Source organism: Thalia democratica, chromosome 2 (assembly GCF_965202585.1).
Source record: "Thalia democratica chromosome 2, ktThaDemo2.hap1.1, whole genome shotgun sequence".
Classification (NCBI taxonomy): domain Eukaryota; kingdom Metazoa; phylum Chordata; class Thaliacea; order Salpida; family Salpidae; genus Thalia; species Thalia democratica.
In genome coordinates, this window is record NC_139166.1 from 39634540 (window position 1) to 39660100 (window position 25561).

Sequence of the window (25561 nt, forward strand, 5' to 3'; positions counted from 1 at the left end):
CATCAGCTACGCTAGCTCTTTCATAATCGTCCAAATTATCTGTAAATTTTATAAGGTAGTAAGAGTTTAAGAAATTCTAGTTCAACTTTTTAAATAAAAACATTATCATTAACATGATTGCTGTTAAAACTCTTCAAAAGTTTCCAGACTTTAATAAAAGTTTTTTATAATCTTTAAAAATGTATCGTTCGCTCATGTCAAATTTTATTTTGCTTAAAATATATTTACGCTAAAAAAAACAGTTTTCAAAAGAAATAACAAACGATTTAGTGGGGTTGCACAATTTTTTTGTTTGTTTTAATAATAGAGAATTTTCTGTAGTAGCTTTTTACAATACACTTTAAAAATACATAATTGCCTAAAACTTTTCAGGTACATAAAAAGGTTTAAACTTTAGAAAATTTGAAAACACCTGTAAAAAAGGCTGCAAAATATTAATAACTAATCTAGTTCTTCAGTGTTTAGTAAAATCCTAAATCCTGTTTTTGTTGACAATATGAAAATTTTGCCTTACATTGTGAAGCTAACATGAAAAACGAAATATTTTATACATAAGAAACTAAAAACTAAGTACCAATCAAAAATAGTAATTAACTTGTCGTAAATTATATAGTCAAACAATTCCAATTAAAATAATTTAGCTAGCAATCAAACTAATCTTTTTTTTGAAATAAACTAATAGCAGAGGTAAACAACTATTTTACAACTTGATGAAAAAATAAATTTTAAAACTAGGGTTTTTCTAATATTGTAAAATAAAAACAACATGTGTATTTAGTAAAAAGTTTTCAAAGTTAAAAATGAAACCCTTCGAGTTATGAAATCATAGAAAAATTATTATTCTAAATACTTTTGATTGGCATATTTTGAATCAAAAGTTTCTCAATTCTAATTGTGCAACTTTGTAATTATTAAGTTTTTGTACAGTTTATACACTTTTTCTACAAAAAGTTCTTAGTAAGTTTTTTTGTGAGGTACAAATTGCGATGCAAACAAGACGAACTCGCTAAAATCGAAAATTTGGAAAAATTCCACAGGCTAGCGATCATCAAAGATAGACTTTGCTGAAGTATCTCTCAACATTGACTTGGTCATAAAAACAACAAAGATAACCCTTATTACAATTATTAATTCTAAAAGAGATAATACTTTAATAATTAAAATCAACTTAACTGAAGTATTACTTACTCCTTATAATTAATTAAGTTTTTTTTGTTTTATAAGGAACGATCTTTAAAGATAACAATACATAAATTATGATACAATGAGCTATACAAGCACTTTTACGTAATATAATCTGCTTATTTATACTGTTTCATTAGCTACTTTTTAGGAGTAATTAAAATACACAAGGTACATTTACTTAATACTTATCCTTTAACGACAATGGGTTCACGATTATCTTTAGTAAATCTTTTCATTGTAACCGAAGCAATTTATTAATTAAGTAAGAAGTTAGTTTAAAAAACGTTGTTTTAAGAAGAAGTTTTCCGAAGAGTTTTCTAAAAATAAAAACTTTCGTTATTACTTCTAAAAACTAAATAGTGATTTTCTTTAATTATCTACCGGATCCGACCTTCATTGCTAAGATCCGAATACAATAAATTGGAAAGACCATTAAGTCAAGTTTATTTTAGAACAAAATATTTATAATTAAAAAAAAAGTAACTACACCAAATTCATTACGTAAATTCCCTGAAAAGACGCAAGCTATAAGCATTATAAAGCACAAAGGGTTACATGACTATAAAAACTCTAAAAAAACCTTAAAGTTTCACATCTAAAAAGTTATCTAAATTTGAAAGAAAGAAAATGCTTATGTAGGTCTAATTAATAATATTATAAAGGTAAAAAATAAATTAAATAATAAATTAGAAAAAAATATATAATTAATCAAAATAGTCAAATTTTAGTAGGTTTTAAAAAATCAAATCTCAAAATTATTAAATTTGAAATTAAAAACGAAAAACGTTTATGTAAGTCTAATTTATAAGATTAGAAAAGTAAAATAAGCTAAAAAAATTTTTTTTTAGAGATAATAACAAAATAAGAGAACTACTAGAATTTTAATTGTCAGAATTTAAATAATCGTTCACCTAACAAAGAAACTGTACAGTTTAGATACTTCTAAAATAGTAATTGAATTATCTTGTAAAAGTTTATGAACAGTTATAAATATTTTTTATAATTATAAAATTTACAAAACTTTAAATGAAAACCTTTATAAATTTTCAATTGCAGGTTTTTACCATAATTGGATCTATAAAAGCATGTTATTTAATTAATTTTTAGCTATTTTGTTTTCTTTTCTTTAAGACACGTTAACATTTATTTAGTTTACAGTATTTTTTAAAATCATAATAGAACTGTTTTATTCTTATACCAACAAACCTTTGCTTACTAAAATGTTGTATAAAAAGTTGATTGAATTAAAAATTGATCAATTAGATATTTTTATCTAATTTCATTTAACTATTAGCTATAACCTAGTAATAGGTTTCAGTTTTGTTCACACTAATCTAGAATAAAAAAAACTGTGTTATTCCCAAGCTCAAAACTCCTCAAAAATGTAGTAAACACTTTTAAATTTTTTCCGTATATCTAGTGTAGATTTCAAAGCTCCCCTCAAATATTACTAAGACCTTTTTATTGCTGATCATCATAAATTGTGAAATATCCATAGTGAGATTTCAAAAATAATGTAAGTTTAAAACTCCCCTCAAATACGCCAAATACCATTATTTTGGGAACTTTTATTTATTTGTAAATACCATCATCATAATCTCCTGAATATATAGTGTGAGTTTGAAATGAAATTCGTGCACACTAGTGTGCATCTGTTGCCTCTCAACCAGTAGCGCAATGATATTTTTTTCTGCGTGGGGAATCACATAAAAAACAATACAAAAGAAATTAGCTTTCTAGCTTTTACCACCATTCATTACTTTTGACACTTTTCTGAAGCAACCCCTATGCATATTGTATGGGACCTTAAATATTCAACCTTAAAATTTTTGGTTGGCAAGTATTATACATGTAGCAATTATATCAAAAACACATTCTATGCGTTTTAAGACGATTTGAAGAAAGTTTCATGGAGGCGCTTCTCGATTTTCTCAAAAAAAAAACTTAAATTAACAAAAAATTATAAGAAATGCCTGCATGAAACTTTCTTCAAATTGTCTTAAAACACATAGAATGTGTTCTTGTGAAAATTGCTACATGTATAAAATTTTCCAACCAAATACTTAAAGGTGGAATTTTTAAGATCCCATACAACTTACATAGGGGTTATTTCAAAAAAATATCAAATGATGGTTAAAGCTAGGAAGCTATTTATTTGTGTTGTTTTTTATGTGATTCCACATGCTGAAAAAATGTTCATCCGGAAACTCGAGTTTGGGTAACAGATGCATTCTTGTGTGCATCTGTATACACCATAAAGACCGCTGTAATAAGTAATAAAAAATAACATTAAGAGATAGTTTAGCATTGATTGTTTCAAAAAGTTTAAGTTATGAATTTACCTAATCTTAACTTAAAAAATATCTTGAAATAGACGAATTATAATTTATTAATTCGGAAGGATCCACAATGGACTAAAAGGGGTTAAACGGTAAGTGAAATTTAACTCCGAAAAATACATCACATCAAAGACTTCAGCTATCCTTAGTGTTACTAAATGAGCATAATTGTTTCATATAAATAAAAGATTAATGATTTCTACTTTTGAATTTATGAGTAAATGATGGTACTTTTTACCCAAAGAGAGTAACCCCCGCATTTTACCTGCGCTTGGTTTGCTTTTCCTACTATGTTTGCATTTTAAATAATATCACGTTAAAATCTTGATTAAATAAATATTGTTGACACGGGCTTACTAGTACCTGAAGTCTGATGAGCTGTTTACGCACGCGTTGTATCTTATAGAGCAGGGGTCGGCAAACTGCGGCCCGTGAAGATTAAATCTGCGGTCCGCGAGCAAGTTATTTTTTTGAATGGAATGCAGCCCGCGAAAGAATATTTTACGGCCCGCGAGCATGTAAATGTGGCCCGCTGAGCAAAAATATATTTAAATTAAATTTTTTTGATAATTTTTTTTTTAAGTTTCTGTATAACATTTTAAAACAATTAAAAGACTTTACTGATTTAGCTTAAAAATGTGAAAAAGACAGGTTAGCATTCTACCAGGTTTTTTTTCAATTTCATAATAACTTTCTTCTTACAACAGCAAATTATTTTCTGAAAAAAGAGCTTTGAATTAGTAAGATAGTTATATAATACCTATTTGGGAAAAACTAAATGCAAATGTTTTCCGTTCTGTACAAAAGTAATGCACAGTAATTAACTAAAATGTCATTTTTTTACAGTTTAATTTTTTTTATACTTAAGTTTCTATTACAGATGTTTTATTTCTAAATGTTATATTCTAGTTTGCACAAAAACATTTAAAATAAGATAATAATAATAATAGTAATAACAATAATAATAATAAGAAGAAATAAGATTAATTTTATTTTGACACCTTTAATTTTTTAGAATTTTTCTTTGCATTTTAAATTAATTCCTATGCACACCGATGAACAAAGATGCTCATATTTTAAACCACTTTTTATTTAATACATAACGAGATAAAGTTTTGTTTATGTATAATTTTCTAACATTATTGTTTCTACATGTAATATTTAAGTGTGTACAGACACATTTAAAACAATATATATGCTATAAATTAAAAAAATTCTTGTTAGTTTACTTTTTGATTTTTCAAACCATGTTTTTTAGCAAAATAAGTAATTTTTTATGCGTTGCATACTAATATAAAACAGTTGCTGCTTTTTGGAACTACCTATTTAATACAAACTAGATGAGAAATGGTAACTTATTCAGTTTGTACATTTTTAATCAAAACAGCTCAAATTCGATCAAATAATAAGTAAAAATTTCCACACACTGAGACTATGACTATTTGAAGACTTTAAATCTCAGGTCAATTTAGTCACTTTTCAGTTTTTGGCTTTAATTGCTTTTTGAATGCTAAAATATCAGGCTAGTTTTGGTCACTCGGAGTGACTTTTTTCTTTAAAGAGTGGTAAATTATATTTACGATGTATGTTTTGTTCATTGCAAGTGTTGGTTTGAATTAAAATATATTTTAAATTTTACGTGTTTCAGCTGATATAATTTAAATTATTATTTATACTAAGTGTATACATATAAGTGTGAACAATTAGTGTTGTCAAACAATCCTAAAAAAGCTTGGAATTTGACAATTTATACTTTAAACATCTGAAAATGCCTTGAATTTGAGAATTATCGAAAACACCTGGAATTTTAAACAATTTTTACATGTAAAGTAATGAAATTTCGATTTGACACAAAAAATCTACCGTATAAACATCATTTACTAAAAAACACATTTAAAGTATCTTAACAGCAACTTTTAAATTTTTTTATTTATTTAAGATATTTTTTTTACCATTAACTTAATTATATACTAAAAATAAAAAATTGTACTTTTGAAAACTTTTTATTGGTGCATTGCACCTTTGCTTTTAAAATGTCTTTACCTATGGTTGTGCTTTGTATTGGAACTAAACCTAGAAATTCTTCTAAAATGTCAAAATTATTAAAACTACCTGTAAGAAAAGCTCTAAAATAAGCAATATCTATTGTTTTAGTTCTCGCGTCTTAAAAGATTGATTTAAGCCCTAATTTGGTTTATGTGGCTTTATAGTCTTCAGACATTTCCTAAAAACGACTTCTTGTTGATATTGAAGAATTAAACAAAAATATTTTTATAACCCAAACACAAACTATTTAAATAAGTTTTCAACTTTCAACGGTACCTTTTTTTCGTAATTACTTTTGCTACTTTACAACTTACCTAAACAGTTTTTTTCTGATCAGTCTGTAGTAACTGAAAATAATTATGTGCGTTGTTGAAACTGACTTAAGCGATTAGTTTTTTTTTTGTTTCCGCAATAACTCCAAACTAATGTATTATAGTTCTTATAGCTCGTCTTATAATTCACATTTTCTTTTTTTAAATGCAATATTTTTATTGCAGATAAAGAATTGCTATAATGCTCAATAAAAAATAGGTTTTTCTAGTTCATTAATAGCTTAATAAATTTTTATACATTAATTTAAAAACTTTATTGTCCATTCAAGCTAATTTACAATAACTTTTTTAGTTCTATAATTAATTCATTGTTAATAAACTTCAGTGTTTCTTTATTTTGTAAACTTTATTTTAAACAGGGTTGCCAAACAAACAGGCTAGTTTAATTTTTTTTTTGAACTAAGACTAGGTTAAAGCTGTTTATGAAATTTTTATAAAACTCAGGTGTATCTAAAACTTTTATTTCAAATACTTTGAATAAATCTTCAAATTCTCAGAATAGTTTTTATGACTGTAGTGTAGTTTACTAATTGTAAATTTTTGTCTATTTACATATTATGCTTTTTATAATAATGATATTTTAGTTATGTATTTAAGCTTGATTGACAGAAAGTTTTTAGATTTTTAACGATTAGTAAACTTTTAACATAATTTAGAAATATTTGCTTTTAAAGTGGCAACCGTGTAAAAGACTAATTAATTACTAATAAGGTATTTTATTAAAGTATTTCAGCATTAATTATGCTAAAAATTTTGATTAAGCTTATCTACAGTATAAATAAGTATTCATTTTATTTAATAAACTAATTACTGAACTAATAGTGTAAACTATTTAAAACGCAAAAACAATTTCTAAAGTTAACATTTTTTCAAATATGAAAAGGTGGTTCATAATATAAAAAATGTATAAAAGTGACCCATAAATGTTTTTTAAGCTCGGTTTTTATAGAGAGTTAGGTTGTAAGTAGAATAATAAAAGTATTTTATTAAGTTTAACTTAACAAGTATCTAAGAAAGTACATATTTTATTAAGACTTAAGTATATTAAACAATAAAATTTCTATTACATTAAATGTTTATATATTTAATAGGCATTCTATGCGTAGCTAAAAGTCATTTAAAGTAATTAAGTGAATAAAAGTAAAACTATCTCTGGTGTGACTAAAACAAAAGCCAAAATATTATTAAAACATCACTAAAACTAAAACTGTGGCCCCCGAAGATTTTGAAAACTTGAAATTTGGCCCGCGAGCACCAACTGCCTGCCGACCCCTGTTATAGAGGATACTCGCTTATAAAGACTTTTAGGTTTTGCATATTAGAGCTCATAAACTTATACCAAGATTTAAACTTATTGGTAATGGTGCTAAACGTTAGAAATTTTTAAATATTTAGATTACAATAACCAGAACACACAGAAACAAATGTTAACATACAGAAACATATGTTGGTACAATAAAAGAAGATTACTGTATAATTTGTTTTTATTATATTCCAGTGAACTTGTTTCGCTAGGATCTTTTGTTAACAAACACTTAAATTTATACTTTTAATAGTTATGATTATAATAACCTTAATTTTAAGCAGGCTTTTCCCAAACTTTTTTCAAAAGACCCCCTTAAGAAATTAAAAAAGCTATGGCTTCTTTCAACTAGATTTCTTTGAAAACTACCATTATTACTGCCTAAGACCTTTATTTTTGCTTTTCATCATCAACTCTAGAATATCTAGTGTAAGTTTCAAATTATGACCTCGTGGCTCCCCCTTTTACGGCTTTTGGCCCCCTACATTTCCTTTTTTTTATATCTAGTATAAGTTTCAAAACTACCATTAAAAACTCTTAAGACCTTTTTTTTGCTCTTCATCATCAGCTCCAGAATACCTAGCATAAGTTTCAAATTATGACCGCATGACCCCCTGTGGCCCCCTTGCTGCTCATGGCCCCCAAGGGGCCACTTGGCCCAGTTTGGGAAACCCTGGTTTAGAGTAATATACAAGTTACTGGTATTTCTTATATTTTTATCAATCTAATAGTTTAAAATATATAAACGATTATTAACAATTTGGCGCTCAAGCTTATTTACAATAAAAATATACAGATAAAACTCACTCTTATGTACAATTAAGAGCTTGAAGATCTTTTGCAAGAGCGTTGTAAAACTAGGTGTTATAGAATTGCTTTCTTATCTCGGTAAATCGTTCTGCTCAAACTCGAAAAGTGGTCACATTATTCATAAAACGATTTAAGACTAATTTAGTGAACAACAATAGTTGCTTAAGGCCATAGGGGGGTCCACTTTGTTTTTTACAACTTGATCTTATTTTGTAGAATTTAATCTGAGCTATCAGACACTTATAACCGCTTAAAAAAACTCAAAGTAACTTTTGAGATATAAGCGATCAAAGAAAGGGCGTTCAATAGGTTCCTTATGGAAGGCAAAAACTAAAAATACGAAAAAAGACTATTTCACTAAAAATCTATCTCCTCCTTCATTTTTTGAGTAATCTTTCTCAAATTTTTACAGAATGTGTATCATCAAACTTTAAAGAGATCTATTGTAGGATTTTTTTTAATTTTGAGTAAAAAAAAATTATTGTCAAAAAACTACCCTTTTTTTTAGTTTTTTGTGGATAAAATTTTTATTTTTCAAAATTTCAAAAATTCCAACATTTAGATTCTTTAAAATATTAAAAGGAACATTTCTTGAAAATTTGAAGTCTCTAGGTCAAAAAATGAAGGAGGAGATAGGTTTTTAGTGAATTTTTAAATTTCCGAGAAAATTGACCCCAAAAAATTTGCGGTCCATACGTTTGTATCGGAAACTTTTTACAAAAAATAAAAAATCTCAGAAGTTAAATTATATTTTTGAATTCTATAAAAACAGGCTTGTAGTTTGTATTTAAAGCTTTCATATAAAATCCAAAGTTATTCTTTGTAAAAAAAAAGTCGGACCCCCCCCCCTATGGCCTTAATGTCCGTTGTTTAGAACTAAAAACGAACAGAGCTATTTCAGTAACTCGTTTTGAAGTCGATGTCGAAAACCATAAGTTTTGACACAATCCATTGCTCACTAATGTAACTTTCAATGATACAATAAAGATGGTTGTAAACAAGATGCCTGAAAGTCATACACCTAACAAGGGTTGCCACGCAAATTTTGTAAATTTAGCTTGACTTTACAAGATTCTCACCGATTTATCCTGACTTTTACCTTCTTCTTAGGTACGCGTTTTAAATACGCATTATGAGTACGCATGTTTTGTTAAGTATTTTGACAAGTACGCATTTTAGTACGCACTTCTTATTCAGTACACATTTTAAATCAAAATAAAAACTTTCTGTCAGGTTTCTTTTTTATTTTGACAAGTAATTCTTAGTTACAAACTTTCTATGGAGTATTTTTTGTGTTCAGAATGTGTACTTCAGCAAAAGATAACTGTAATAATTAGTTATTGGAATGTAAAAATGTACAACAAAAACTTAATTATAAAAGTTTTGCATTGAACTAGGGATAACTTTTTTCTCACTGCTTACCTCTTTGCAAATAATTTCTAAGTGAAGTAAACTACTGGCAAAAATTTTTCAATTAAAACACTCAAACTGAATCATAATAAAGTCTGCAAAACGAAAAATGGAATTAAAATTTAAACATTTGTAATTAATTTTGTTAATAAGTAAAAAATTAGCCATGACGTTACATAAAATATTTAATTATATTTAATTTTTAACAATTTATTATAAACAAAAAAATGTTTCACTTTTATAGTATTATATATAAAAGATAATCAGTTGCTTAAATATTCTTAAGGCTATTTAATTAATATTGTATTAATAACATTTAAAATAAAAAACAGCTTAGCTTTATTTGTGAGCACAAAAAACTTTACTAATAATTACACAAAGTAGCTAAAACAATAGTTTTCGCGTTTTTTACTCGTGAAAAACACTAATTAAATTACCTTTGTGCGAAATCACATTATCTGCTTTGACTGGCCATTTTCAAAACTTCCTGACTAAACGGCAATCATGTATTTATTTTAAAGTTAAAGTATTGACTAAATAAAACATACTTAGTAATGGAACTTTTTTTAAAAACTCATTGTACAGATTACGTTTCCTTATCGTATTTTCCATAAGAATGTGACGGTAAGTATGACGATCAAGTGCCCACAGCTTTAGTTTTGTTTTAGCTTTAACATCAGCTACTCGAGGCTGGTTATATATAAGAGCCAATTCACCAAAAATATCGTTTACAGTTAGAGTTTTCACAAGTTGTTTATCTTTGTAAACCTGAAAAATAAAAAAATGTGTAGTTTTCCTTTGTTTCTGATCATTATATTAAAATTGTGCTATTAAATATCAACAAAGATAGAAAATATAATTTCACTTACATAATTCGCAAAGAGAGACTTGAAAATATTAACTATGGAAGTCATTTAAACTTAAATTTTCATTACTCTATCAATTTATTAATCAGAAATCACATAGTATAAAGTTATAAAGCAGGTATTCGTTTTTATAACATTTGAATTGTGTTTAGAAACTTTATATCATCCTGACTTGGGCTTGTTTGAAAGCTTTTCAAAAATAAGGCCAGTTACCAGTTTAAACTTACATTAAATTGAGTTAAACCATTTTTAAACTGATTAGTTACCCGTAATTTAAAATTAATTAGGCTTTGTTGTCGTTCTTCATAGTTTAATTTAACCTTAATCTAATAACTTGTTTCAGAGTTGCGACCCACTCAGGCTACTTAGTACACCTTGGGAACGGGTCAAAATTGCACGAGGTTACTAAATTGCTCAAAGACATTTCTGTACGAGGGCACAGAAATGTACAAAAATACTTCTGCACAAAGACAAAATTGCACGAGAAAAACAACAAAAAAATCAATAAAAAACTATAAGATAAATTAAGAAAAAAAAAGTTACTGACCGAGGGTAAGAGTTAACAGTAAAAATGAAAATAACTAAAAAAAATTATTATTAAAACAAAAGTTACCGACCGAGGGTAAGGGGTAACAGTGATAGTAAAGAAAAAATTAACAAAAATAAAAAAATTCAACTCGTGCAAAAATGTCTGCTCGTGCAAAAGTGTCTTCGTACAAAAGTGACCCTTCGTGCAATTATTATCACCTCTTGCAAAAGTGTCTTCGTGCAAATTTGACAGCTACCCGTACATCTTAGGCTAGTTTGAAAATTTAGACTTAATCTGGCTTGTTTGAATATATTTTACAAAACTTTTCCTTAAGTGCAGACGAGGTTTTTAAACTTAAAATCTTTTTTTTTTGTAAATTAAACTGTTGTAATTGCAAAGTTTTTGAAAATCATTTCAGTTTTTAGCTTTTTTGACATTTAACTAAATCTGGCTGATTTGATTTAACTCATAAAGTATAATGGTTTGGCAAGTGTGCATAAGGGTGTCTATTTCTTGTTTGTTGAAGGTTGTGTATTTTTCTGCAAATTTAATAGCTTTGGTGAGGTGTTCTTTTTTTATTGAAGGGAAAATTTTTTTTATATCAAAATTAATGAAGCATTTATGGGATTTATCAAGGCTCAATTTAGTTTCGAAAAGTGGCAACCAAGTTTAAAACTTAAACTTGTTAGCTAAGTTAGTTAAGAATTAAAATTAAAAAATTACTAACGTATTTTATAATAAAAATACGTGTGGGTTTACTTTAGTCAACTGAATAAAATTACTAAAACTTTAAGAATGTGCAAATCAATAAATATGCAAAGATTATTTTCAACAATTTAGAAGAAGGTAATAATTAAAAACAGGAGGTTAATTATAAACCCTGACACCGGAATTTCCAGCAAGGCAATGGGAATCATGAACTCTTTTTTCAACGACATCTTCGAGCGCATTGCAGCAGAGGCTTCACGTTTGGCTCTTTACAACAATAGGTCAACTGTTAGCAGCCACAAAATTCAAACTGCTGTCAGGCTCTTGCTCCCAGGCGAGTTGTCAAAGACAAAAGTGACCAATAACTGCTTTTTATGCTCGGTTTTTTATGGATGTTATAAACGATAAGTGAGATACTAATAACAACGACAAATGCCGATTTAAAACATGCAAAAGACTGAAGGACTGGGAAAAACAACACTTATTAAACCAAAATAAAAGAAGAAATGAAAGTAATTTTTTCATATAATGTTTTGTTGCATCGCTGTGTTTGTAATTGTTCTTTAATTGTTGTGTATTTTTTAAATGCTTTTTTTTTTAAACACAAAACATATAGCCGATTTCAGCTGGCTTAATACTTTTTAGAGAGTTAGGTGGTAGTTATAATAACTATAACTTTTTATTGTATTTAAAAAAATTTTCAGATAGTGATTGGTGAGTTTGTTTGTACATAAGTATAACAGTTAATGTTAATTTTAGACTAAAAAAGTGATGTACATTAGGGTGCACCTGTTGCCCCGACCTTAGAGTTAAGCTTAGTCTAACTTTTTGTGCGCGGCAAATCACTTTAAAAACAAAAAAAAAATATTTTCCTAGCTTTAACCACTTTCATGCTATTTACATTTTTCTGAAAACAACCTCTATGTATGTATGGAATCTTAAAATTTTGACCTTCCGAGTTTTTGCTGAAATTTTTTTTACATGCAGCATTCATCACAAAAACACATTCTACGCGTTTTTAGACAATTTGAAGAAAATTTCTTGGAGGAATTTCTTGGTTTCTACAAAAAAACTTGAAAATAACGAAAAATGATAAAAAAATACAGAAAATCTAAAAATACCTCAATGAAAGTTTCTTTAAATGGCCTGAAAACGCGTATTATGTGTTTTGTGATGATTGCTACATGTAATAAATTTTAAGTCCAAACCTCGAAGGTCGAATTTTTAAGGTCCCATACAATTTACATAGAGGTTGTTTTCAGAAAAAAAAGTAAATAGCGTGATGGCGGTAAAAGCTAAAAAGCAATTTTTTTTGTGCTGTCTATTTATGTGATTTTCCAAATACAAAAAAATGGACTCAGCAAAATTCTAATATTTTCATGTTTGAGAGGCAACAGATGCACCCTAATGTACATTTAAAGTAGGCCCTTTATGTGTAGCTAAAAGTGACTTAAACTAAGACCGACTAAAACTACAGACTGAATAAAACTAAAACTGCAAAAAATTTTAAACTTGAAATTTGGTCCGCAAGGACCAACTGCCTGCCAACCCCTGTTTTGAATTCATTAGTATTTGGTATATTGACTTATTTATTGTTAAATGTTTTTAAATGCCAAAATTTTAATGAAGGCATATTTATACTAAAAACTAAAACAACATATTTTAGGTGTACATTTATCAATTTACACTACAGTTACAAATTATCACATAAATTAACCAATAAAGTTTTAAAGTAAAGATAGGTAAAATTATTACAGACAGTTTACAAATAATACATACCTCATGTTCAAATTGTACTTCCTGTCAGCTCTGGCTATCTCAGAGCTGACAAGAGGTAAAACTAGACAAAGAATTTCTCAAAACCATAATATATTGCCTGCATGTTAACTTTTTTTTGGTAGGATTGAGAAATTAAGACCAAATAGTTAAGCAGAATTTCTTTGTCATCTAGCTCATATAAGAATAAATTGAATAGTTTTTGATATCTTAACGACCCTATGTTCAATCTAACCAATACATTTATATTTTATAATTCTTTAACTTAAGCTTTTTTGTTTGTTTAAAAATCATTTATTGAGTATAACATTAGAACATCTAAAAATTATATATCTGCAACATTTCTTTAAGCCTTTTTAATATATTGATAACTATCACTTTACGTTTATTAACATTCGCGATATTTTTAGATATTTATGATTGAAAAGATACCTTTTCCCCTTTTTGATTGTATTTTGATTCGTAGATTCTTGTCATAATCCTTTTAGAAATCACCACTTTGCTTTTGCAATGCATTAAAAACTTAATAAAAATTATTTTTTTATCTTACATTAAGTGTTAAAGAACTTATCACTAGGTTCTACAGTTGACTTATCATAGACTTCTTTGGGCAAGAAAAACATATGTATTTTTTTAACTTGTATAAACAATGTACGTACAATCAATACTCAATTATAGTTCAATTTTTACAGTAAATATACTTCACTAATTAACGTCAGAATTTACTAATAGATTAATTATGAGATAACTAATTATTTGTATTTAAAATAACATAGATTTAATCACCAAAACACACAAGAAAAGCTAAAAAATTTAGCTAAACAGAAATATGAAAAAAACAAATACAATCATTTCTAGTACATTTTTTATCGTCTCAATTTCAGTAATTAGATAATGCCCCTAAAATAATCATAAAAAATTCAGTTTTTGGAACTTGAAATGTTATGTTAATGCTACATACATATTTAACATCTTATTTTCAGAGGGCTAGCTATATTGTTCTTAATATTTTAGAAAAACTTGAACTACATCAACACTGATACACTCCTAATAATACTCCCATAATCCTAATAGACGTCAATTAATATTTCTGGTATAGAACTTAGTAATATCTAATTAAATAAAAAATACTTGTTAAGTTTCGTAAAGTTTATTTAAGATTTCAAGCATTTATACTTGACAAATTGTTTTCAAAAACAAAATGCTTTGTAATAAGGAAATTTTGAATTTAATGTTAAAATAGCATATTCTCAAATTTTATTTTAGAAATTTAGGATTTTTAAGCATTTGAACTCACAAAAACAGAAATTTTCCAATGTTTAGTTTAATTAAGGCAATAATAAAATCAAATTAATAATTTATTATTTTTGAGAATAAACAATTACTCAGTTTCACCGCAGAGCGGATTTTCAAATTGTAAATCTGTAGTAAAATAATAATGTTAAAAATGACAAATAATTAAAAATTGGTTTGTGTTAAGTTTATATACAAAAAAAAAAATTAATAAATAAATTAAAAATTATATTGATGCAAAACAACCTTTAATTTAAAAACTATCAAATTATAGTCTACAAACAATACAATTAAACCATAGTATACAGTGGGGTATTGATATCTAATGGATTTAAAAATATAAAAGCTTTTACAGAGTTAGAAGTTATGGAGTAGTAGATACATATTATTAAGCACACAGTTCTAATAATAAATTAATAATGTAATAATGTTCAAAATAAAACCAGGGAGTAAACATTAAAAAATTTTATGAAAGCATTGTTGTTGTTATTGTTAACACAGTTGTATTATGATGACAAAGAATAAAATGGCTTTTTGTGAAATTTATTAGATTATTAAGATAAGCGAAAAATAGAATGAGGGTTAGATTTCAGATGTTAAATTTAAAAAAAAAGATAAAAAATTAAAAATATTTAGTTGCGAGATAATCAAAGAGAGTATAAACTACTAATAATCCAACTCAAAAAAAATTATACTAATTCTCCAATAATTATGATTTACAACTGGAAATGGGTATATTATAAGGCATGCACAATTTATCTTATATCTTAATGAAATATATTTAACTAATAAACAGACTTGAAAAAGAGAAAAAATAAAAACAAATAGTTTTAACGGTTTAAGACTGAGAATGGGAATAATATTATAATACATGCACAAATAATAAAATATCTTAATAAAATTGATACCTATGTGAGATATAAATTTTAAATATTCATTTAAGTAATGTGGGCATTGGGTTATTTTACAAACCCACATTGACAAAATAAGATCAAAATCAAATCTTACCCAATGGTTAAATTCTGAAGAAGTTATAAAGTGGTTCAATAATTTCAATGATAAATCCCATAAATGCTTCATTAATTTTGATATAAAAAAAATTTTCCCTTCAATAAAAAAAGAACACCTCACCAAAGCTATTAAATTTGCAGAAAAATACACAACCTTCAACAAACAAGAAATAGACACCCTTATGCACACTTGCCAAACCATTATACTTTATGACAACAGAATCTGGACCAAAAAAACAAATAACAATAACTTTGATATAGCTATGGGTTCATTCCAGGGCGCCGAGGTCTGCGATTTAATAGGCTTATACATCCTAAGCGAAATATCCCCAATCACAGGTCCATCAAATATAGGCTTATATAGAGATGATGGTCTTGCAATTATAAAACAATCCTCTGGAACCACCCTTGAAAAAATTAAAAAGTCCCTTATAAAAAAAATGTCATCAATAGGCTTTGAAATTACAATTGATATTGGTAACACTAGCACAGAATTTCTTGACGTCTCCCTGGACCTATCCCTAAACACCTACAGTCCCTACCGTAAACCTAATTCCAAAACTAGCTATATCAACAACAATTCCAACCATCCTAAAAATATACATAACAATATACCATAAAAGATTGAAAAAAGATTATGCAAACTATCTAAAAATGCAGAAGTTTTTAATAACATCAAAGGCTTATACCAAAATGTAAATTAAACAAAAGTAATTTTAAATATAATTTAACCTACAAACAATTTAATAGTACAAACATTAACAAAATTAGAAAAAAAAATTGCATTTATTACAATCCCCCCTTTTGTAAATCTGTACAGACTAAAATTGGCAAACTTTTCCTGGATTTAGTAGATAAACATTTTAAGAAAGACAGCATCTATCACAAAATAATCAACAGAAATTCTATAAAAATATCATACTGCTGCACACCAAATGTTATGGCCCTTATAAATTTATACAACAAAAAACTCACGAAAAAATCAGATAAAAACGAAAAACTTTGTAATTGTAGAACAAAAACAAACTGCCCTGTGGATAACAAGTGTTGCCTAAGTAATGTCATATACCAAGCTAAAGTTTCCACATCCGTAAATGACCACAAAATTTATATTGGTTCAACCAAAAGAACATTTAAGTCTAGATATAATGAACACAAAACCTCTTTCCCAAAACCTTCTAAAAGCAAACCCAAAAATTGTACCCAACTTGCAAATTACCTATGAGATCTATACAGTAACCATATAAAATACTCAATTGAATGGAAAATAGTAGAATCAGTAAAATCTAACACAAACCATACTAACATGTCCACTTTATGTAACCTAGAAAGACTCCATATAGCCCTAGCAGACAAAAGAAAATCCTTAAACAAGAGAAATGAACTGATAACCCAATGCCCACATTACTTAAATGAATATTTAAAATTTATATCTCACATAGGTATCAATTTTATTAAGATATTTTATTATTTGTGCATGTATTATAATATTATTCCCATTCTCAGTCTTAAACCGTTAAAACTATTTGTTTTTATTTTACTCTTTTTCAAGTCTGTTTATTAGTTAAATATATTTCATTAAGATATAAGATAAATTGTGCATGCCTTATAATATACCCATTTCCAGTTGTAAATCATAATTATTGGAGAATTAGTATAATTTTTTTTGAGTTGGATTATTAGTAGTTTATACTCTCTTTGATCATCTCTCAACTAAATATATTTAATTTTTTATCTTTTTTTTAAATTTAACATCTGAAATCTAACCCTCATTCTATTTTTCGCTTATCTTAATAATCTAATAAATTTCACAAAAAACCATTTTATTCTTTGTCATCATAATACAACTGTGTTAACAATAACAACAACAATGCTTTCATAAAATTTTTTAATGTTTACTCCCTGGTTTTATTTTGAACATTATTACATTATTAATTTATTATTAGAACTGTGTGCTTAATAATATGTATCTACTACTCCATAACTTCTAACTCTGTAAAAGCTTTTATATTTTTAAATCCATTAGATATCAATACCCCACTGTATACTATGGTTTAATTGTATTGTTTGTAGACTATAATTTGATAGTTTTTAAATTAAAGGTTGTTTTGCATCAATATAATTTTTAATTTATTTATTAATTTTTTTTTTGTATATAAACTTAACTCAAACCAATTTTTAATTATTTGTCATTTTTAACATTATTATTTTACTACAGATTTACAATTTGAAAATCCGCTCTGCGGTGAAACTGAGTAATTGTTTATTCTCAAAAATAATAAATTATTAATTATCAATCTCCTATTAGTGGATAGACTACTGTGTCCTATTTATTTGTTCTTAACTCTATAGTTAAATAATAACCGAATGCTTATTTAGAAAAAAATTCAGAATTTAATAACCTACTCAAACAAAAATCAGATTCTCTTTTGTTCTTTTTTGAACTCAGAAATTTTTAAGTACTTGAATTAACAAAAACTGTTATTCAAAAATTTTTAACCATTTGAACTTATAAAAACTGAATTTTTGACAAAATCATATTTAGCAGAACGCGTATTAAGGGCATAGGGGAGGGGTAAAAAATTTTTTTTTGAAATTTGATATTATTTTATATAGTTTTTAGTAAGCTACAAGATGATTTTTAATGATTTAAAAAATTCAAAATAGTTTTTGAGATATAGCAGGTCAAAGTTGGAGGCAACAATATGTTCCTTATGGGAGGCGCAAACTAAAACGGCAAAAATAGGCTATTTCACTAAAAAATTATCCTTCCTACGTTTTTTAAGATAACTACCTAAAAATTTCAGAAAGTGTTCCTTGATATATTTAGAAAATTCTGTCGGAAAGAATTTTTTAAAATAAAAAAATAAAATTTTATACAAAAAAATACAAAAAACAGTTTTTTTTATTGTTATAATTTTTTTATTTAATTTTTTTTAATTTTATTCCGACAAATTTTTCTATATTGCAAAGAACATTTCCTGAAAATTTGAGGTAGTTATCTCAAAAAACATAGAAGGAGATAAATTTTTAGTGATTTTTATTTATTTGCCGTTATAGTTTGCGCCTCCCATAAGGATCCTATTGTTGCCTCTGACTTTGACCGGCTATATCTCAAAATTTATTTTGAGTTTTTAGAATTTGTAAAAAGCATATTGTAGCTTAGTAAAAACTATATAAAATTAGATTAAATTTCAAAAAAAATGTTTTACCTTTAAAAGTTAGAATCCTTTTCAGCACCTTGAATCATTTACACGCTTCAACTGATAATTAAAGATTCACTGTTTTCAGAAAGTAACACAAGTGTGTTAATAGCCAAGGCCCGTCAAACTATTGGCCACTTTAACCATTCTTCTACAGTGTGCGAGGAACTAAAAAAAGACAGGTCACTTTAGGTTCATAAGTTTCCATGTAAAAAGCCTTGTTACTTGTGCAAGATGTTGAAACAAGGTGGAACTCAACTTACCTAATGCTGAAAAGATTAGAAAATTTATAAACAAGTTTCCAGAACTACATGGCTAACAACAAATTTAAGCCCGAAAATATTCTTACAGCTGATGAATAGAAACTTGTTAGCCTCCTTAATGAGCTGCTTCACCCTTTTACATAGTAAAGCAGCAGTGTAGTAAAAGCCACGCATTGCTGTCAAGTGTAATTCCGCATGCAACAGTACTAAAAACGTTAATAAATCATAAAGCTAATAGTCCGCCAGGTCTAGATCGAAGTAGTTCTACAACCATGACAGAAAATATAGAAGAAGCTTTCGAAAGAAGGTTTTATACTACTAATAATAGCACACGAATACCCCTTCATGATAACAACTAGTTTTTACTCACAACAGTTGTTGATATACGGTATCGACTTGACTTTTTTTCCCTGCTAATCTCAAACAGAAAGCATTAAGGCTACTGAAATCACAAGTAAAAAATCATAGTTGTCCTGAGACTAGTCAAAGTGTTCAAGTTCTTTTAGTACCGCCTAATAAACCTAAAATACCTACACATGATATTGTACATACAAAAGATAATGATGTTCCCAAAATATTTTTTGTCGTTCTACTCTACATTTAAATCGGAAGGAAATGCAAACACTCACGAAAGTGAGCAACAAGATTCAGTTGATCAGGAAATTGAGACAGAAATTAAGGTATTTTTGCTGAAGAAAATTTATCTGCTGAAGAAGTTAAAGTCATGTCTTGGTGGAACTCAAACAAGAAAAAATACACAAACCTTGCCAGGTTTGCAAGAAGGTATCTTTCGGCACCACCATCTTCTGTTTATTTTGAAAGGTTATTTTCAGAAGCTGGTAGCTTGTACGAACAAAAGAGGAATCGATTGATTAAAAAAACTGGCGAAAAACTTTTATTTGTTCATCACAACTTAAAAAAAAACAAGAATAGGTTTCTTTGTAGCTTAATGGCCTTGATATGAATAAATGTTATTTACTAAATTACTTACATTTGCATATGTAAACACTTGCTAAAGAAGTTGTTGTAAGTAACAGTCTAATGTAAAGCCTAAGATAAAAAAAAGTTTCTTATTTTTTATTTCTCATTGTAACATCTAATTTAATTTTCTTTTAACTTATACAAGCACAAAATTCAAAATTAGCCTTATAAGTAGCTTGAGATTTAACATTCAAACTGAGATTTCGTAGAGGAAGATTTTATTTTTTTACAACGTCCTTTTTCCTGGTGTTTAAATAAAACATTTAGACAATAACATTGAGATTTTTTTAACAAAACATTTGTATTGAACAATTTTTACTAATTAATGGTATTATAATAATTAAATTTTATAAGTTTGTTCTCTAATGAAACTAAAAATTAAAATGGGATGAAGGTAGTCTGCCTCTTTTCATTCTAAAGACCGGACAGGATTGAAAATTTGACTTAACAAAAATAAAAAACGGTTAAAACCATCAAAAAATCAGTCTCAGTCTTATACACACACTTAGAAGAGATCTTTCCTTTATTAAAAAACAAATATTTTCAATTCTTATTCAAATAGAATGTTTCATATGCTTCTAATAAAGCTACATAAAACTTAAAACATTTAGGATTCGGAAACGGAACTAGCCGGATCTTAAATTAAAAAATAGCTATGAAACCGGATCCAGTCTGATCTTAAACTTGAAAAAAGATCCGGTACCAAACCGGCCGGATCTTAAACTGTGGATCCGGTAGATCATTATTAGCAAAAACAATTGGATTTTTTTTTTTAACATCAACTTCTAGCTTCTCACCAGTAGAAAATCTTCTCAGCAAAATTACGGAAAAACATACTGGGACGCTCAAGTCAATCATTCTTGTGATTTTGGTGCATAAATCAGCAACTTAGTGAATCACGGACTTTACATCAAAATAGGGTTCTGATTCACTTTTATCCAAGTCATTTGGAACACACCAAATTTCAAGTTACAAAATTACAACAAAAAATTCCAACCATGTACCAAACACCAACCCGATTTATAAATCATGACTTTCAGAATTTGGTTCTACACATTTGTGAAAACAGTTTTTTTTTTAATATTATTATTGCTTTGCCATGGCATAATCAGTACAATTAAAAACGTACAATTTCAGAATAAGCTACAGACAAGTGTGAAAAAACATAAAAAATTTGAATGCGTTGACTAACTACAAACTTTAAAAAAGACCAAGGACCCAAGCACATTATCATGACTATTATATTACCAATTTACCCTTTTAAACAATTTTCTTTAATTTTATAGTATATAATTGAAATACTGAGAACTTTTTTCTTTTGATACCGCCCTCAAAAATTTTCATTTAGTAAATTTACTAATTATTCATATAAGGCTGCTGACCCCTGCCCTTAAGGCTTTGAAAATCAATATCAAAACAATGTAGTTTTAAATACACACGAGTTTAAATTGTCAGAATAAAAATTGTTATGTAACAGAATGACAAGCTGTAACATGTTTATAAAACAAAATAGAGCACAATTTATACAGCAATCAGCAATTTGAACACAGTGCAAAAGTGCGTACTCAAGAAATCCTTTTTTTTGCTTACCTACTTTAAAACTAAGACAAATATGTTAAAAAACACTAGAGTTTACAGGTGACTTTTACACAAAATGCCCTAAAACAAAACAAAAACGTTCATAAAGCAATCAAATGTTCCTAGAAGAAGCAAACCGCTATTTGAAGAAAAGCAATCTGTAAATGAAAAGTAGAATATTACATCAGAGGAGGTTGAGCCAATAGATATTAGTAGCAATGGTCAAAATTTATAAGCTATCACTATTCTTAATAATCTAGAAGGAGAGCTGTCTTCAGCAGAAATTAAAACAGCTGCTAGTAAAAACAACTATGGAAAGCTAAAATCAGCTTTTAAAATATATATTGAAAAGATCTTGCAAACAACAAAAAGTGTCTGCTAGACCCAAAAAACAAGTTATACTAACAGACATGTTTTTAAGAGCACCTAGTTTTTAATAAATTTCAATTGCATTGTTCATTATTTTCGTAAAACATATAAGTTTTAATATACCTTTCTGATATGCTTTTTAAATATATGTTTTAATCATGGGGTATGTAAATCTCGATTACACTGTTCATTATTTTCGTTTGTTTAAATTTTGGAATGATTATTTTCTTATCATGTAACTCCTATGTATTAATCTAGGGATATGCAAACGTAAATTGCACTGTTCGTAATTATGTTAAACCAATAAACTGTAATACTATTGCTTTAAATATTGGATTTGATATATGATATGTAATTTCATTACTTTTTTATGATTCCTTTAGTTTTCGTTATATTTATATCAAATACATAAAATTAATTTTAAAACATAACAATTTTGTATTATTACTTATAGGTAATTTATTTTCAAATTCTAAAGTAAAAAATTTCGTTTATAACAAGTGTTTATTGGCTAAAAAGTGCGTACTGAACCGGCAGGTTATTGTATATAAAAAACTAGTGGAGCTATTTCTACTTAAACTGATTCATTTATAGTTAAGTAAACCAGTTATATTATAAAACAATAAAATGTTTACTGATTGAATTTACATTAAAAACAAATAGAGTAAGGGATTTTTTTACATAACTTAACATTAGCTCTAATATAAAAGCTTAAGGTAAGAACTATAAGCCAGTTTTTCTAAAATGTATAAACTTTAATTAACTTTTGAGATGTAGACATTTTTGTAAAAAGTTTCCAAAATAAACATATGGACTGAAAAATTTATTGTTATTTTTTTCGGAAAGTTTGAAATTTACTATAATCTGTGTTCACCCTCATTTTTTATACTAAAATCTCAAATTTTTAGGAAACATTCCATGTATAACTTATAAGATTTTTAAAATTGAAATTTTTAAAGTATTGAAACAAAAGAATTTTATATAACAATAACACAAAAAAATAAGATTTTTGTCCATATAAATATTTGAAGCCAAGTTAATTCTTATAACAGTTGCTCAATATAGTAAAACTAGTTATATTTCAGTAGTTACATAGCAATAAATATAAAGCCAAATTTCAATTTATATAGCAATAACCAAGCAGAAATATCTGGCCTGCAACATATTTCTAGCTACAAAAAACCTGGGTGAGACAAACAAAGATACTTAATAAGATATTTAACGATATTAATAAAACTTTTCTTTAATAAGCTAAAACTTAGTATTATTTTTTTTAAATAAGCGGCTCACAAAGAATTTTTTTGATAAACTTTCCCGCTAGTTAAAAAAGTTACAGCCCCTGCTTATAATTTTTACTTACTAGGTCTAAGCTGTATTTAGGATGTCATAAGAACTCATTTTTCTCGTATAAGTTGCTAAAAATTAAAAATTCTAGTAATCATCTTAACAGAATACGACATTTTGTATTTACAATATTTTATTACATACATATAGGTAGAAAAATCTAATAACTTTTAAAATCTTGGAATCAACTAGCTCTAAGTTAAAGAGATGCATAACTATAACAAATAAAAAAGTTACACATAATGTTAAAGTCATAAATGTAACTTTTATACAATTAATTTAGATAAGAAATCAAATTATTACCTCAGCTGTGCCCTCACTAATAGTATAGAAATTATCACCATCATCCCCCTGTCTAATTACAAATTCTCCAGGTGCAAATTCAACAGGAAACATGGCATTGTACAACTCCATGCACTCATTAGACTCTAAATATCTAAACATCATGTTAGACTTTAAACTGGAATGCAATTCTGCTTTGGTACGTACGTCTTTTGGTATAACCTATAGTTTGATTTTGTAAATGTGATGGATTTAATTTTAGTGTCTAAAAATACAAAAACCAAAAATTAAAATAACAACAAAAATTCTAAAATTGATAATGCGTAAGAACTAAAAAGAGCTAGAGTTTGTAAGAACAGGAACCACTTTTATTTTACGTAATTTTAAATGAATAAACAGATAAGCCGTTTACAGAATAAGAGTATAAACACAATAGGATTATAAAAGGTAATTTACAATAAATACTATGTGATCTATGGGACCCGGTCTTTTTTCACTAACATCCAGATCCAAAATCATTATTTCAAAAATAGATCTGGATTTAGTTCCAGCCGGATCTTAATTTAAAAACGGATCCAAGTAAATCTTAATTTCAAAAACAAATTTGGATCCTAATTTTGTGGACCTTGTAGATCACTAGTTTAGGCATATTTTATTCGAAAATAGATCTGCATCAAATTATTTAGAACTAGTAATATTTTTTTTTATGTCTTCATTTATAAAAATAATAAACAAATTGTGCAAATTATTAAAAGATACCTTTTTTTCAAATTTATCCATATCTTCAATATTACTTTCTGCACTAACTCCCATTCTACGATCATAACTTAACTGAAATTAATACAGTTGCTTAACAAAAGGTATACAAAAATAACATAAATTAATAACTTTTTGTTACATAACACTAAAATTATCAAAAAACGTACACGCTTGTGATGGTCCATTAGAGAACTCTGAAATTGAAAACTAAACATTACTTCAAGTTGGAAACAGAAACATTAAATTAATTTATAATAAATAATTAGCTATTTTTATTTGTATTCCAAAATCAATCAAAATACGTGATGAGTCATATCAGGCTTTTTTTTATTTTTCAGGTTTCTAAATTTTGTCTTTTTTTGAATGCAAGTTTTTTGTTCATGTTTAGTACAAAATAAAATAAGGTAAAAAGAATATTAAAAAGTTTAAAATATTGAAAAGCTACTGTAATGCTTCTTTAAATGTATATTAATACAAGCTTGTTTTACTTGTTTATTTTATATTTTTTACAGCCGTTTTACTCATTTAAAATATCAATAAATAACTGCTTTAAAAAATAGTTTGGTTTACTTCAATAAACAGCTTGTTTTTAATTTTCAGAAAATTCTGATCAACGCCTTTTTATCAAAACTTTATACTAAAATGTCCATATCTCAAAAGTTAATTTTATCCTTTAAAAACTGACTTAGACTTAAAGTTTTCATATAATAAGCAATGTTATGTTTTGTGAAAAAAATCCTACTCTCCTATGCCTTTCAAATTGTTGATTTAGTTTGAATATTGCTGCTTGATCCAATATTTCTCAAAATGTACAAAAAACAAATTTTAAATGTCTTTAAAAAAGAGTCAACCAATAGTTGGAAAAAGAATAAATTCAAGAGGGTTCCTATGTTTTATTATGATTCTTATACTAAATTTATAAATTTTGTGTATATCAAGTAAAAATATGATTTTCACAGTTTTACAGTGCAGTGTGCAACCTAAAAATATTTTGCAGTTTATACTTTAAAAAATCTAGTTTTTTAATCATTAAAAACAAAATTTCAAGTAAACTAGAAATTTTAAATGTGTAAAATAAAATAATTGTGTCTTAATCTTATTGTTACTAAATATAAAAGAGTGAAGAACAAATACTTATTAGATTCTTAATGTAATATATTTTATAGAATAATTTA

The 25561-nt window shown here is 26.8% G+C and overlaps 1 protein-coding gene across 1 annotated transcript; it reads right to left on the bottom strand.

The window, feature by feature from the left end:
* Positions 1-9498: 9498 nt before the first annotated feature.
* LOC145828582 (cAMP-dependent protein kinase regulatory subunit-like) lies at positions 9499-24440 on the bottom strand. Its single transcript, XM_082936337.1, has 4 exons — positions 24387-24440; positions 23649-23849; positions 10000-10193; positions 9499-9520 (listed from the first exon to the last, which is right to left on the bottom strand). The coding sequence occupies exons 1-4, from the start codon at positions 24438-24440 to the stop codon at positions 9499-9501; spliced, it is 471 nt and encodes a 156-aa protein (XP_082792463.1).
* Between the last annotated feature and the right edge of the window lie 1121 nt (positions 24441-25561).

Coding starts and splice junctions, on each gene's coding strand:
- LOC145828582 (XM_082936337.1), bottom strand. CDS start 24,440: ATGGGAGTTAGTGCAGAAAGTAATATTGAAGATATGGATAAATTTGAA. Junction 23,850..24,386: donor TGGATAAATTTGAAAAAAAG/GTATCTTTTAAT, acceptor ATCAAACTATAG/GTTATACCAAAAGACGTACG. Junction 10,194..23,648: donor TTAGTGAGGGCACAGCTGAG/GTAATAATTTGA, acceptor TTTATTTTTCAG/GTTTACAAAGATAAACAACT.